Source organism: Rhea americana, unplaced genomic scaffold (genome assembly GCF_003343005.1).
Source record: "Rhea americana isolate MKP2758 unplaced genomic scaffold, rheAme1 scaffold_374, whole genome shotgun sequence".
In the NCBI taxonomy this organism is placed as follows: Eukaryota; Metazoa; Chordata; class Aves; order Rheiformes; family Rheidae; genus Rhea; species Rhea americana.
Window position 1 is genome coordinate 16,932 of NW_028186506.1, and position 12,566 is coordinate 29,497.

General features: G+C 44.3%; 2 protein-coding genes across 2 annotated transcripts in view; one reads left to right on the top strand and one right to left on the bottom strand.

Annotated features, from left to right (window-relative positions):
- The window catches only part of SNF8 (SNF8 subunit of ESCRT-II), a 5,199-nt gene extending 1,254 nt beyond the window's left edge, over window positions 1-3,945 (top strand). The window contains exons 2-8 of the mRNA XM_085312997.1: window positions 26-142; window positions 761-899; window positions 1,392-1,496; window positions 2,251-2,323; window positions 2,800-2,941; window positions 3,154-3,228; window positions 3,704-3,945. Coding sequence (XP_085169123.1) covers window positions 26-142; window positions 761-899; window positions 1,392-1,496; window positions 2,251-2,323; window positions 2,800-2,941; window positions 3,154-3,228; window positions 3,704-3,841 — 789 coding nt within the window. The 3' untranslated portion in view covers window positions 3,842-3,945. The remainder of the gene's footprint in view (window positions 1-25; window positions 143-760; window positions 900-1,391; window positions 1,497-2,250; window positions 2,324-2,799; window positions 2,942-3,153; window positions 3,229-3,703) is intronic.
- Window positions 3,946-4,225: 280 nt separating this feature from the next.
- UBE2Z (ubiquitin conjugating enzyme E2 Z) overlaps window positions 4,226-12,566 on the bottom strand; it is a 9,927-nt gene continuing 1,586 nt past the window's right edge. The window contains exons 2-6 of the mRNA XM_085312999.1: window positions 12,040-12,227; window positions 9,999-10,110; window positions 9,293-9,405; window positions 8,676-8,766; window positions 4,226-6,750 (exon numbers count right to left, since the gene is read on the bottom strand). Coding sequence (XP_085169125.1) covers window positions 6,580-6,750; window positions 8,676-8,766; window positions 9,293-9,405; window positions 9,999-10,110; window positions 12,040-12,227 — 675 coding nt within the window. The 3' untranslated portion in view covers window positions 4,226-6,579. The remainder of the gene's footprint in view (window positions 6,751-8,675; window positions 8,767-9,292; window positions 9,406-9,998; window positions 10,111-12,039; window positions 12,228-12,566) is intronic.

Below are 12,566 nucleotides of genomic sequence, written 5' to 3' on the forward strand. Positions count from 1 at the left end.
CTGCCCCCTCTGCCCGTGCCCCCAGCTCGCCGGCAGCCCCGCCGGGCCCCCCCGGTGCGTGCGTTCCTCACGCTTCCCTTTGCTCCTGCAGGCGAAGTACAAGGAACGAGGGACGGTGCTGGCCGAAGACCAGCTGGCCCAGGTGAGAGRTCTGCCCCTGCCCCAGCAGCGGGATGACCGTGACAGTGCGCCCAGCCCCTAAACCGGGTCCGTTTCTCCCTCCGCCTCAGTGTCTGGGGGTACCGAGCAGTGTGGATAACGATGGCACTCGTTAGACTGCTCTTCCATCAGAGGGCTGTAATGTTTGTGACAGATCTTTCTCTGCCTCCTTTCTCAGGACCCTCAGCAACATCTGTGCTATGTAGAGCAGTTTCTCCCGCATGTACATCGCAAAGTAACTGCTGCCTCCCTTCTAAGCCTGTCTCTTGGTTCAGAGTAACCCTTTGCCTTGCTTTATTTCCACTGTAACCTGTTAAAATGTGCACTTTGCCCTGTGTGAGTACRCAATGTGAATGTGCACTCGGTGTTAAAACGGACAATTCTGATTTCATCCAGCAACTTTATCTTGTTTCCTTCCTTTAAGACCACTGGGGCCATCAGCACTCAGTAGGCAGCGTGTCAGAGACCCTCATGTTATTTGAGGACTGTGCTTACTTAGTTTCTGAGGGGATGGAGGGTATGTATATGATACACTTACAAAAATATATATTAAATTAGTGTTAAGAAAGACATACTTCTTTTATGCAATTGTCTCTTTCAGATGTCTAAGCAGCTGGAAATGTTTAAGACCAACTTAGAGGAGTTTGCCAGCAAACACAAGCAAGAGATCCGTAAAAATCCCCAGTTTCGAGTCCAGTTCCAGGATATGTGTGCAACAATAGGAGTGGATCCTCTGGCGTGTGAGGAACGGGAACCGGGGGTTTAATGAGCTAAGGGTTCATCTCCCTGTTGTCGTAGAGTAAACATTTCTTGGGGAATCTGATGGAAGTTGTCCTCAAGGAAAGTGGATGGTGTTTTGATTTTGGGGGTTTGTGAATTAGTATAAAGGTCAAGGAAAAGCAGCAAGTATCTTGAGGTACTGTTTATTTCAAAGAGGAAAAAAAGCAGTGGAGATTCCCAAAATGGAGACAATTAATTGACAGATCTGACAGTGCTCACAGGTCTTTGCTTACCTTAGGGGGAAAAAACACTGTCCTCTGAACCAGACTTCTGGTTCTGTGTATGTCATGTCTAAGTGATATAGTCAAAGATTCCTTAACCTCTTCTGTCCTGTTGCTGCACAAGATTAGAGCCTGCAACTCTGCAAGGAGTAAGGCAGGCTGCTTGGCACCAGTAACCATTAAGGAATGATATTTTTGCCAATGGTCACTTTCCCCCTTTTCACTTTACAGCTGGTAAAGGATTCTGGTCAGAGATGCTTGGAGTTGGAGACTTCTATTATGAATTGGGTGTGCAGATTATTGAAGTTTGTCTGGCTCTGAAGCACAGGAATGGAGGTGAGGATCCTGCTATGTCTAGCTTCTAGAAGCTATAGAGAATGGAAAATACCTTTTCCCTCTGGAAAATGAGTTACCTAGCTCAGTGTTGTGTTCTTTACTAGATTCAGAAAATGCTGAGATGACAGTTTTTTGTCTTCATTGTCCCTGAAAAGCCTCCTTGTTTTTATAACGTTAAATTTATGTCACTGGTAATTACTCAGGTTGATTGGTTCTGCAGAAATYGGGTAGCTCTACCCTACCTAGGTAATGAAACTGCAATGTCCATTACTTTGAAGAAACGGTAGTGATAAATGACAGTCTTGAAGGACTAAGTCACTGCTTTCAGCCTGAGGGTAAGATTGTCTTTAGAGGATTACAGCAATATCCAGAAGAATCAAAATAGTAGTAAGTGCCTGATAAGGATACTGGATGCTCTTCACTCCAGAAGGACAATCTGAGACCAAAAATAGGCAACATCAAAGCTAGTTGAAAGTTGTGTGATAYGTTTGTGGGGGAAGGCAACAGCTGACTGCTGCATGTTAATTGCACAAACAGAAACTACGAGACAYTTATCTCACCCRAGCCTTGAAACTGGGAACAATGAACAGCCACTTGTAAAATATTAAGGCAGAGGTGAGCCAGTGGCAAACACACAAAGTAGACTTGACTTTTTTTTCTTTTTTCTTTCTTTTTTTTTTTTTTTTTTTTTTTTTTTTTTTTTTTTTTTTTTTGATGTGCAGTAATGCTTTCCTCTCCGTTTTTGTTGACTCAGGTCTGATAACACTGGAAGAACTCCATCAGCAAGTGCTGAAGGGAAGGGGGAAGTTTGCTCAGGATGTCAGCCAGTGAGTATCTGCTTTACAGGAAAGGGGAGTCAAGTAGCATCCAGGGAAGAAAAAGGTGGTGATTGATCACAGCAGCATTTGAAGATGTTGTTATTAACTGGATTCTAAATTGATTTCTAACAAAGGAACCACTTGCATGTGATCCACAATTAATGACTTCAAGTGTGCTATTATAATTCTGTTAACCATTTCAGTTCAGAAAGCAGAAGTATGCTTTCTCTGTAAGCCTTTAGGTGTTAAGGACTGTCTCTGCATAATGCAGATCTACACTTCTGAAGAGTGGCAGAGACATCTAGACTAATTCTAAATTGCTTTATAAAACATWTTTTCAGCTTTCATTACTTAAAGTTGCAGCAAGCTCAAAGGAGCTATTGCCCCTAGCTTTTGCAATTCAAATCTTCCTTATTTTAAAAATGTAGTGTGTGGTTCAACAGAGGCTGTTGCTTTAAAGCCTTCCATTGCCCTCTGCTTCTCAGGGATGATCTCCTTCGTGCAATCAAGAAGCTGAAGGTCTTGGGGAATGGCTTTGGGATTATTCCTGTTGGTGGAACATATCTGATCCAGTCTGTACCAGCTGAACTGAACATGGATCACACAGTCATCTTGCAGCTAGCAGAGGTATTGAGTTAGAAGATTTTAAAATACAACCACTTGGAAAGAACCTTATTGYTTCCATGACAGGAAACACATAGTGTAGAAAACAAATTCCAGCATGAATATGAATATAGAACTTGAGCTGAGAGTAGATCAGGCCTGTAGGCATAACTGTTCACGTTTTTCTAAACTATGAACTTAAGTCTTAACTGTTAGTATTCTTCCTCTCRTTTCAGAAAAAGGGATATGTAACAGTCAGTGAGATCAGATCCAGTCTAAAGTGGGAGACAGAACGGGCAAAGCAGGTGCTGGTACGTATGAAGGTCTTTTGTGAACTGTGGGGTTAACTGACAGCGTAGAGTGGCTACTCCTGCAGCCCTGCTGCAGATGCTTTGGTGGGAATGTGATCACAGCATGCATAGACGGTCCTAAGCTAAGCTGGTAGACCAAAGGCAGCATACATGCTGCTTCAGCATAGGTTAAAGAAGCCAAAATCTTGGGTACAAACTCAGCAGCTGCAGATGACACCCTTGTGGCTTCACTGATTAACTCAGTTAAAAGTCTCAATCTTGTTAGCTCATGTCCTGCATAAACATACTGCTGTAGCAGGATGGGCCTGTTTGGGATCCTGAAATACATTCCCTGAGCTCAAGCTGAATAAGAAGAATTGTTGCCCAAGTTCTACAATACTTCCTTACCGTAGGATAAATGTGAGGTCAGATCTCTATTATGAATGGCTTGTCAACCATTTGGTTAAGTTTCACTCACAGCTTCCACTCTGTACAGGAACACTTGCTGAAGGAAGGAATGGCCTGGCTGGATACACAGGCAGCAGGAGACCCTCAGTACTGGCTGCCTGCTCTCTTTACAGAGCTGTACTCTCAGGAAATCACTCCAGAGGAAGCCAAGGAGGCAATACCTTGACTGATAAGTATTCTGTGCCTGTGCATAATTCTTCTTGTGAAGTTATTTGCATATCACCTGAAACATAGCGACAGTGGACTTTAAATAAAGTTTTCTAAAAAGTGTCTAGCTTGAAGAGTTTAATAGGACTAATTCATACTTGCTTTGAATGTTCTCCTGTGTTGTGGGTGGAAATACCCCCTATGATTACAGACACTAATTACCTTGTCATAGCAGCTTAGAAATTTTTCCTTTTGCTATCTCAACTGCAGTCAAACGATGTAAATGTGACTGTCTAAAGAATTTCAGAGCCAGTAGAGACACTTCTAAAGCAGYTGAGAAATTGTTCTGTAGTCCTCTTTGCTATGTGAATGAGTTGTTGTTCCACCAAGTACCACCACAGTCTAGATTCTGCCAAAACAAACTTTATTGCACAAAAAAATCTTATGTACAATAGTATATAAACAAGGTATCTTAGAGTGACTCTTGTGCATATATTTTCAACTCAGTTAGGTCTAAAAATCTGTTGCTAAAACATCTCTGCCTAGAGCAGTCATTTGAGGATTGTCACTTTGAAATGGAAACATTCAGAAATGGTAGGACAGACAACATTAGAGCTATAAAACTAATACTTCTCTTTTACAGCCACATGCTAGTTATGTGAATAGTGTCCACAATAAGGCATTTTCTTGTTTCATTGTATCGGTGGATGGTTACACCACATGCATCACAAACAGATTTCAGAACCAGCTCTGCCTTGGGAAGGCAGCAGAGTCACAGCTCTACCCACAATGCTACTGAATGGTGAAAAATGACGTGACATTTACAATGGGATTAAAGAGACATTAAAGTAGCACATAGCTCATGACTTCTCAGGAGACCCCACTGCCTCCCTGAGACCTTATTTCAAGGTGAACACAGCTTTATTTACTTTCATCTGGTGTAAGTGTTGAGTGAGTCCTATGTAAGTTTAGGTTTCCCCTCAAGGGAAGACAGAGCTTAAGTCTAAATCATACCAATGACAGACCCAGGGAAGTTTGCTTGCTAAAGGGAAAAAAGTTCCCAAGTTCTTAGATGGCACCTTTCTAATTCAGAAATGTTTCCACCTTTCAGTTTTTCAGAGCTGCTTAAGCAGCAATGTGCAGGCTTCTGAGTTCTGCAATAATTGATGGTCAAATCACAGAGACTCCAGATAATGCAGTGACACATGGGACATTGCCTTTCTGTACATCACACTGCAGGGGTCTTTTGGCCCCTCTCTATGCGCTTTCTTAAAGATGACTGGGTTGGAAGTTCCCTCACCACCACTACGAGTCTGAAACAGGGCTGAGCTGGTGGAAAGTGTTTAAGGGAAGTGGGAGAGGGCCTGAGACAATGTGCAACTCTGTGCTTAGCTTTCTATCAAAGCTCCTGTAAAAAACAAAAAGTAGATTAAGCTCTTCATCAACAAAACATTTTACTGCTCCAATCAATCATCACCAGGCTCATTTACCTGGAAAAACTGGGCATTTCACCTCCACCTAAGTTACACTGAATACATCTTTGATGTAATGGCACTTGCAGCCAGCAGACACCTCTCCAAGAGGCTTGTCTTTGCTCACAGTAAAAAGCTGCTGTTTGAACATTTGATTCAAAGCATCAAAGTGTTAGACTTTATGACACAGCTAGCTTGCACTCGGCCAAGTTTGGCAAAGGAATTTTCAGTCAGTAATGAGGCATACACCTCTGAAGAACTCCACCCAGAAACGGTGGCTTCCTTAGCTAGAAATGCCCCTTATTCTAGCGTTTCAATCCGATGGATCAAAGTAACAGTCGAGGGGGCAGGAGGAAGAGGGGAGAAAAATAAAATATTTCACTGACTAGAGGAGTGGAAAGCAAAGAGTACTTCAGTTAATGAAACAAAACAGCTCCATTCAGAGCAGCCAGATAAAACATTTCTAGAACACTAATTTCAAATCAACACCTTAAAAAAAAAATACACAAACTGGACTTCTTTTTAAGTGCGCCCCCATCTCTGAACCAATTATTTTCTCACCTCCCCCARATGCCAAGGTGAACACACCTGCTCTCGATTTATGAGTTCTTGTGGTTTCCACTTTTCATTCTCCCTTTTGCGCCTGAAGTCCCAGTGGATGAAGTCACCCAGGGCTTGAATAAAGCTTTCAGAAAGGAGCCCAGATTCCACCACTGCTCTTTATCTTTGGTCTGTCTAGAACAGTGTCTAGAAGAAAGATATCAGGTAGGCGGGCTCCCACRGAGCAAAGGGGCTCCATCCCTCCCAACCTGCACAATAAAGTTTCACCTGGGCACACAGTTCATGGGCCCTGTCATACTCTGGACTCAAAGCTCTCCTATAGCTACAGCTCCATGTTCAGCATGGCCCCAGGGAAGGGCTCACTGTCTAGGAACAGAAAAGCTGTAAAGAGGAGTCGCAGTCTAGATCTCATTCTTTAATCAAATGAGAAGAAAAAAAAAAAAGAACCCAGTGTAGGTGTTTCCAAAAAAATAAGCTGATGCCACATGCTCCAGCTTTCTAGCATAGTAAGTACCTTTTAATAGTAGCCTGTCACAAGCTTGGCTTTGTCTAGCATGAAGTCTTCTCATTCAGCATTATCCACCAGAGCAGTAAAAGGAGACAGAAGATATCCCACAGTCTTCTCCGCTCTGGCACTGGTTTGGTTGTTGAGTCTGTCAGGGGTACTCTAGAGTGTGAAGACAGAACATCCCCATGGCTTGGCCTCTCCACTCCTTACACAGCTCTAAGCTTTGGAACAACCTTGAGTGTCTGTCTCTGTCTCAGAGGAGCTGCTCTCAGAGTCTATTTCTGTATTCTCCTGCTGGTGTTTCTCTTGCACCTTCTGCCGAATTCCTTGCAAACGGATTAATAGGGACTGATAGTCAAAGTGGCCTCGTTTCTCACCAAAAGGATCCTGGAAGGGAAGCATGGATAAATCTATTAATAAAGACCATTATCCTTCYACAGTGAAGCATCACATCAAACTAGACTCAGTGTGTGGAATATTTACCAGGGCAAGAGACAAAGAAAGCAGCTGCACAATAACTGGGTAAAGAATGATCAAAGACTTCAAGGGATAAATCCCAGCTTGTTACCAAGAGGCCCCTGAATTTTTCAGTGTCAAGGCAGAGGTTGAAGACTGAAGATTATTTTCTGTTTCGAGTCACTTTTGGGAAGCCTTATAAACCCAAGCAAACTTCACAGACAGATGAAAGGCCAGGTAAACATGGGTTGAATTTCTGCTGGTAGCTCTGAGGAAGTAAGCTATTTCAAAGATCTGGTCTCAAGGCCCATACCAAGGAGGCAAAGAAAACAAATATCACAAATGAAAGCCTCTATAAACAGAGGCCAAAGATTTGATCACACTTTTTATTAGTGCTATAGTCTCCTTCCAAACAAAAGTAACACTATTCTTGTGGCAAATCAAGTCCCTCAGCAGAGATGTAGCTGGGCTAAAGACAAGAAGTCTTCGCACRTTTAACACTTGCTACTTTCATGCCAATTCCAAGTTGAAGACACATTGTACACTCCCACTGTCTTACATGACCCTGGCACTGTCCCATCTGATGTTGATCTTTAGTACAAGCCAACACGTGGCTACAAAATTAACAAGACAGCACATACGGCAAATGCTCAACTGACACTGGCCCTGGAGCGGTTTCATTTTAAATACATAGTAGCAGAGACAACAATGGCATCTCTCCAGTACATTGTGTTGATGCCTTCCTACACGATCATTTACAAATAAGCAGAAAATGGAACATGGTAGTCACTACCTCTGGGAACTKAGCACAACGCGGTACCAGTCCAGTGTTCTTCACAAACCCATGGTGAAAGCAACTAAGCGTTGGTTCCTTGCAGAAGAAACAAGAGTGGGCCATACCTGACAACCCTCTAACATTACCAAACTTTACTATACAGTCCAGTACTCTCTGCAGATGCAAGTCAGGCACAGATCTGCCTTGGGGGAATTTCTCATGCCATACAAGAGCTCTCCTGCTTTGGGAATGCTTTCAGTTTATGAATTACATGGCCAGTGACAGCACTGTCAGGAAAAAAATGCTTAACTATAGATCATTAAATCAACCACTTCCATCTTTTCTTAACAGTGAAATTTCTCAACGAGTCAGACAAGAGGTGGCTGATKAGAAAAGACATGTCTGTTCGTACACAAATAGCTTGGCAATCTATTCTTTGAAGTGTACTTTCCTACAGAAACAAAGCTCCTGTATTCAACTTGTCTAAATGTGTCTGCCATATTATCTCTGTTCCTCCACTCCTCCTTCCGCTAGTAACTTTTGGCTCAGTCAGCCACTTTCAACACAATCTGACAGAACAAGGAGTCAGAGAGAGGAATTCCTGTCTGCAGGAGTAAAGGAACCTCAAAGAAAAAAATCCTACTGGTATCCCAATAGGAAAGCCCTGCAATAGAGTTCAATCCCCACCAGCACTGGACAACCTACATGTTGCCCTCCCCCCCTTAACACCAAATCCACATGAAAGCAATCTATATTGGTTTCACTGCTCAGAGAAGTACCTGCTTTCCTGGAGAGTGGCTCAGGTCCAGCATTCAGGGAAATATAACAGCTTTGAAAGCGCTGTCTGTATTTTCTGAGCTTGGGGAAAGCAGTGTTTTATCCACAGGATCGTCTCAGGGTCTCAGTGTCAAAGTTGAAGCAAAGTTGGAACATACACTTGATAGAAAAGGTCCAGATTCATCCTACGTACCTTTAGGTACCGCAAATCACAGCACAGTTGCTTCTCACTAAGCTATCCAACTACATGCCCCTCGCTAAGGCAGCGTGTGATCAACAGGAAGCTCAGGTGTCGCCCACCCACCTGCATTGTCTGTCCTTGGAGATAAAGTCTTTCTTTGCACACCCCTTCATAGAAGTCGTAGTATTCCATGAAGGATTTCTCCATTACTCCTCTGAAGGCAATGAAAGGAGACACAGTCAACACAGGATGACAGCATTACAAGAATGGTYGCCTCTTCCAGGCTCACAACCATCCCACTGATCTCCAGCTGAGCAAATTAACTGCCTGTACACGGTGTTCCAGACAACTGGGTACAGCTAGGCAAGACACACAGCAAAATGAGCTACAGCACCACTGCAGCTGAACAGAATCTGCATGTGCTTGCACAACAGCTGTGGTCTCCCTCCCGCTCCAAGATTTTCTTTTTTTTTTTGCCATAAGACAAGGCACATCTATTCCCAAATGCTAGTCAGAGGATGCAGCCATTGTGCACATTAACACAGCCTTTACCAGTGCACAGCTCCTGGGCACCATATAAATCCAACTACCCCAAACAATCACTTTTTGCTGGATCTGGAAGAGTTAAAGGCTTGCTCTTCTCTGGAACAACTCTCAGTACTCAGGAAGGGCAGTCAGAAGTCAATCCTGCTTCCTCCCACATCCATTTTCTTACACTCCCTCCACATTCTTTTCCATACCGTAAAGGCTCAGGACAGGGACACTTTCCTTCCAGCATGTCGCACACTGCTACTCGGATGGTCTCATGCCGAATGCACTCATTATAATTCTTGCTGTCCCCGGGGTGCCTCTCCTGGAAATAGAATTTGGGCCAGTGAGTCCACGCAACTGGAACGGCTCTTAGTCTTGGGCCCGATGAATTTCACTAGTGCATGAACCCACTATGGTTTTGTGTGTTCAGTGTATGCTGAGCTAATTTATGCTGCAACTGAAAAGCTAGCAAGATTTCACATGCCTCCAGAGCCCTAGACTCACACAACTGTGGAGACAGGTCAACTGATGAAGTCAGCACAGAAACCTGCCTCTCTCCTCATCTACCCCTGGGATACTGGAGACCAGGAAAACCTGAGCAGTTTGGTTCCTGCATGACAGAATAATATATCACAAGGAAGCCATTTCAGGAGCTCTAGAGCAAAGAAATGAGGAGCACTCATTTCCCCAGCAACTTCTCAAATGCCTCGTTTCTGTTACCTTCGCAGGTGTGAACTAAGCACCCTCCAGTTCTTCCCCTCAAGCCCTGAGTAGAGGCAGAACAAGCTGGAGAAAAGCCAAGTGATACAACCTACTTTTGTCCCCATTTCCAGAATGAGACTTACTGCCAGAAGCAAAGTGTGGAGAGAAGAGACAAATAGCTACAGAATTAGAGATGATCCACCCCAAACTCACCTGCTCAAAGCCAGGTTCATTGTGATAGGGGTTCTCAGTCATCAGAGACTGGATGGAGATAAGGACTGAAGAGATACTCTGTGCTGGGCTCCATGCAGGCCCGGTCCAAGTGCTGAGGCATCAAAACAGAAAAGCATTAATTAACAACACTAGACAAGCCCAGTGACTACCATCCCTTTGACTACCAAAAGATCAGAAAGCTTGGGAGACATCTATACCTTACAGAAATACAACAAGAAAAGAAACAATTGTTACAGGTATACAAAGCATTCAACATTGAGAAGGTTTTAAGGGTACGGCCAGACTATTCTTTCTCACCCAGCTAGGCACGTTAACCTGAGCCAGGCAAGACCCTGGTAAGCCTGGCAGTGGCCAGCATGCACAGGGCCTCGCACATGGAAGAGCTGGGGAAAAGTAAAAATTCCAAGCTTCTTGCAAGGCATGTTAAAGCTCGGGCTGTCATCTTGCAYAGAACCCTGGAGCAACACAAGCTACCAACGCTACAAGTCAAAACCATCAACTCGTGAGAATTGAAATCTGAATTTCAAGATTCAAACAAGATCATTGCTTGTGCAGTTTGCAAGGCAGACACTCAGCACAAGGATTAACATAAAAAAATACTAACGGATATTCTGCTACAGGAACAAGGTACTGGTTTCATACACCGAGGAGCAAAAACCTTTGTACAGACTGGCATAATCAGGGAAAGCTGTTCTGCTGCCTGCCCTTAATATCCTAGTACTAGATACAAATCTGTCCCCCTGTGAGCTGAACAAATGCACTGACCCACATGTGCTTTTCCTAAATCCTTTCACTTACAGCTGCCTCTGTGCTTCCCACTTCTGCTAAGGCCAAGGCCCTTGAATCACTCTTCAATAATTTAGCTTTCACCACAGGGCTACACTATGTAAGCAACAATGCAGTTTGTGTGGAAACTGCTAGGTATTCAGACCTCCAAAATGTGGACGTGCCTACAGGTCTCAGTGCTTTGCAGGTGTTAGCATCCAGCCCAATGAATCAGGAAGACTCATATGCTAGAGGAAGACATTCCCCATCCAGATTGCATCCCTCCCACCCAGCCTTGGGTCAAATCCTGGACAAGATGAGTATCAGCTCCTTGGACCAGCTTTGGTGCAAGTGACATGTGCACAGCGCTGTTGAAACCAGCCTGGCAAAGGCAGTCTTCTAATCGTATCAAGACCCAGACTCCTCCTGGCTGACCAAACCCCCACAGCAATTCAAGCCATCGCCGCCCCTTCTCCACTCAGCTGCCTCTTACTACCTGTCTGCAACAGAAGGGAACAGGTACGAACACCTCAGCTGCAACGGTCCAGGGACTCAGAGAAAATCTTCCTTTATTGGCTTTATTCACAGCTGGAGCTGAAAACATCCTACCATGGCCAAGGWTCCTCTAGTAGAGCCCTAACAGTCATTGAATCAACCATGACTTTCACATGCTTAAAAATCAAGCAGGTGAATTACAAGTATTTCCAGCAGTGGAGCCTGTTTCAACAGGCAGCATGGGAGCGGTGACTTGTAAATCATTACACCCACCATTCAGCCCCACATACTACGTGTAGGTGGAAGCCCAGAGCAGTCAAATGGCTCTCAAGGAAGTTCTTAGCGGCTTTTAATTTTATTTATTTATTTTTAAACCCACACAGAGAAAGGAAATTAAAACCACAAAAACCTATATTCAAACAACATTAAGGATCAGGCTGTGAAGCGCAAAAGCAGAAGAAATGCAATGCTTGGGCCAAGTCTTTGCAGGGGAAAACAGGAGGAAAGCAGCAGCATCCGCTGAACTTCATGCTTCCCCTGCTCCATTCTCAGGTGCTTTTAAAGACAAGCCAGACTCTTATTTCTTTTTTGCCGCTTTAAGGCTCTGATTCTGCGCATAACTTCACAGAAGCATAAAAGTGCATCCAAGCAAATGTCTGGGGCAAGATCAGGGCACAATGTATGGAGAAGGATGCATAAGGCAGAAGACAACCTGCAGCCACCTCCTGATTTCCCCTGAAAATAGCCAGTCTCCTCTTACCCTAGAATACTCAGGCAGACTTTCCCATTGCGGTAGAAGTTGGGGTTAAACCTCACTGTGTTATTTCCCGTTGTCATCAGTTTGACCCTTGGTGGGTGGATGGGATAATCTGGAGGACAGCGAAACAGGAACAAGAAGAAACCCCCTTCATAAGGCGTGTCAAATGGGCCTGTGATCAATGCATGAATCTGGAAAACAAAAGCCCATCTTGCGCACCACTTCAAAATTGTGCAGCACCGTCAAATCCTCAACAAAGCCAACCAAAGGCAAGAAATCTCCACCCAGGCAGCAGTATGGATGCACCATCTTCCATAAGCACGGGACATGTGCAGGCCACACATTACCCTCCCGCCTTCCCTCTTTAGCCTGAGCCACTGCTGCGCACTTCTTCCCCCTCTGCCATGCTCAGTGTGCAAAGCAGGCTTCCAATGCGAGGTTTGGCCAGAGTCCACAACAGCTGCCTCCCATACATACATCTCTACACAGTCCAGACCAGACTGAATCACAGTTCAGCTAGTAAGCTCTGC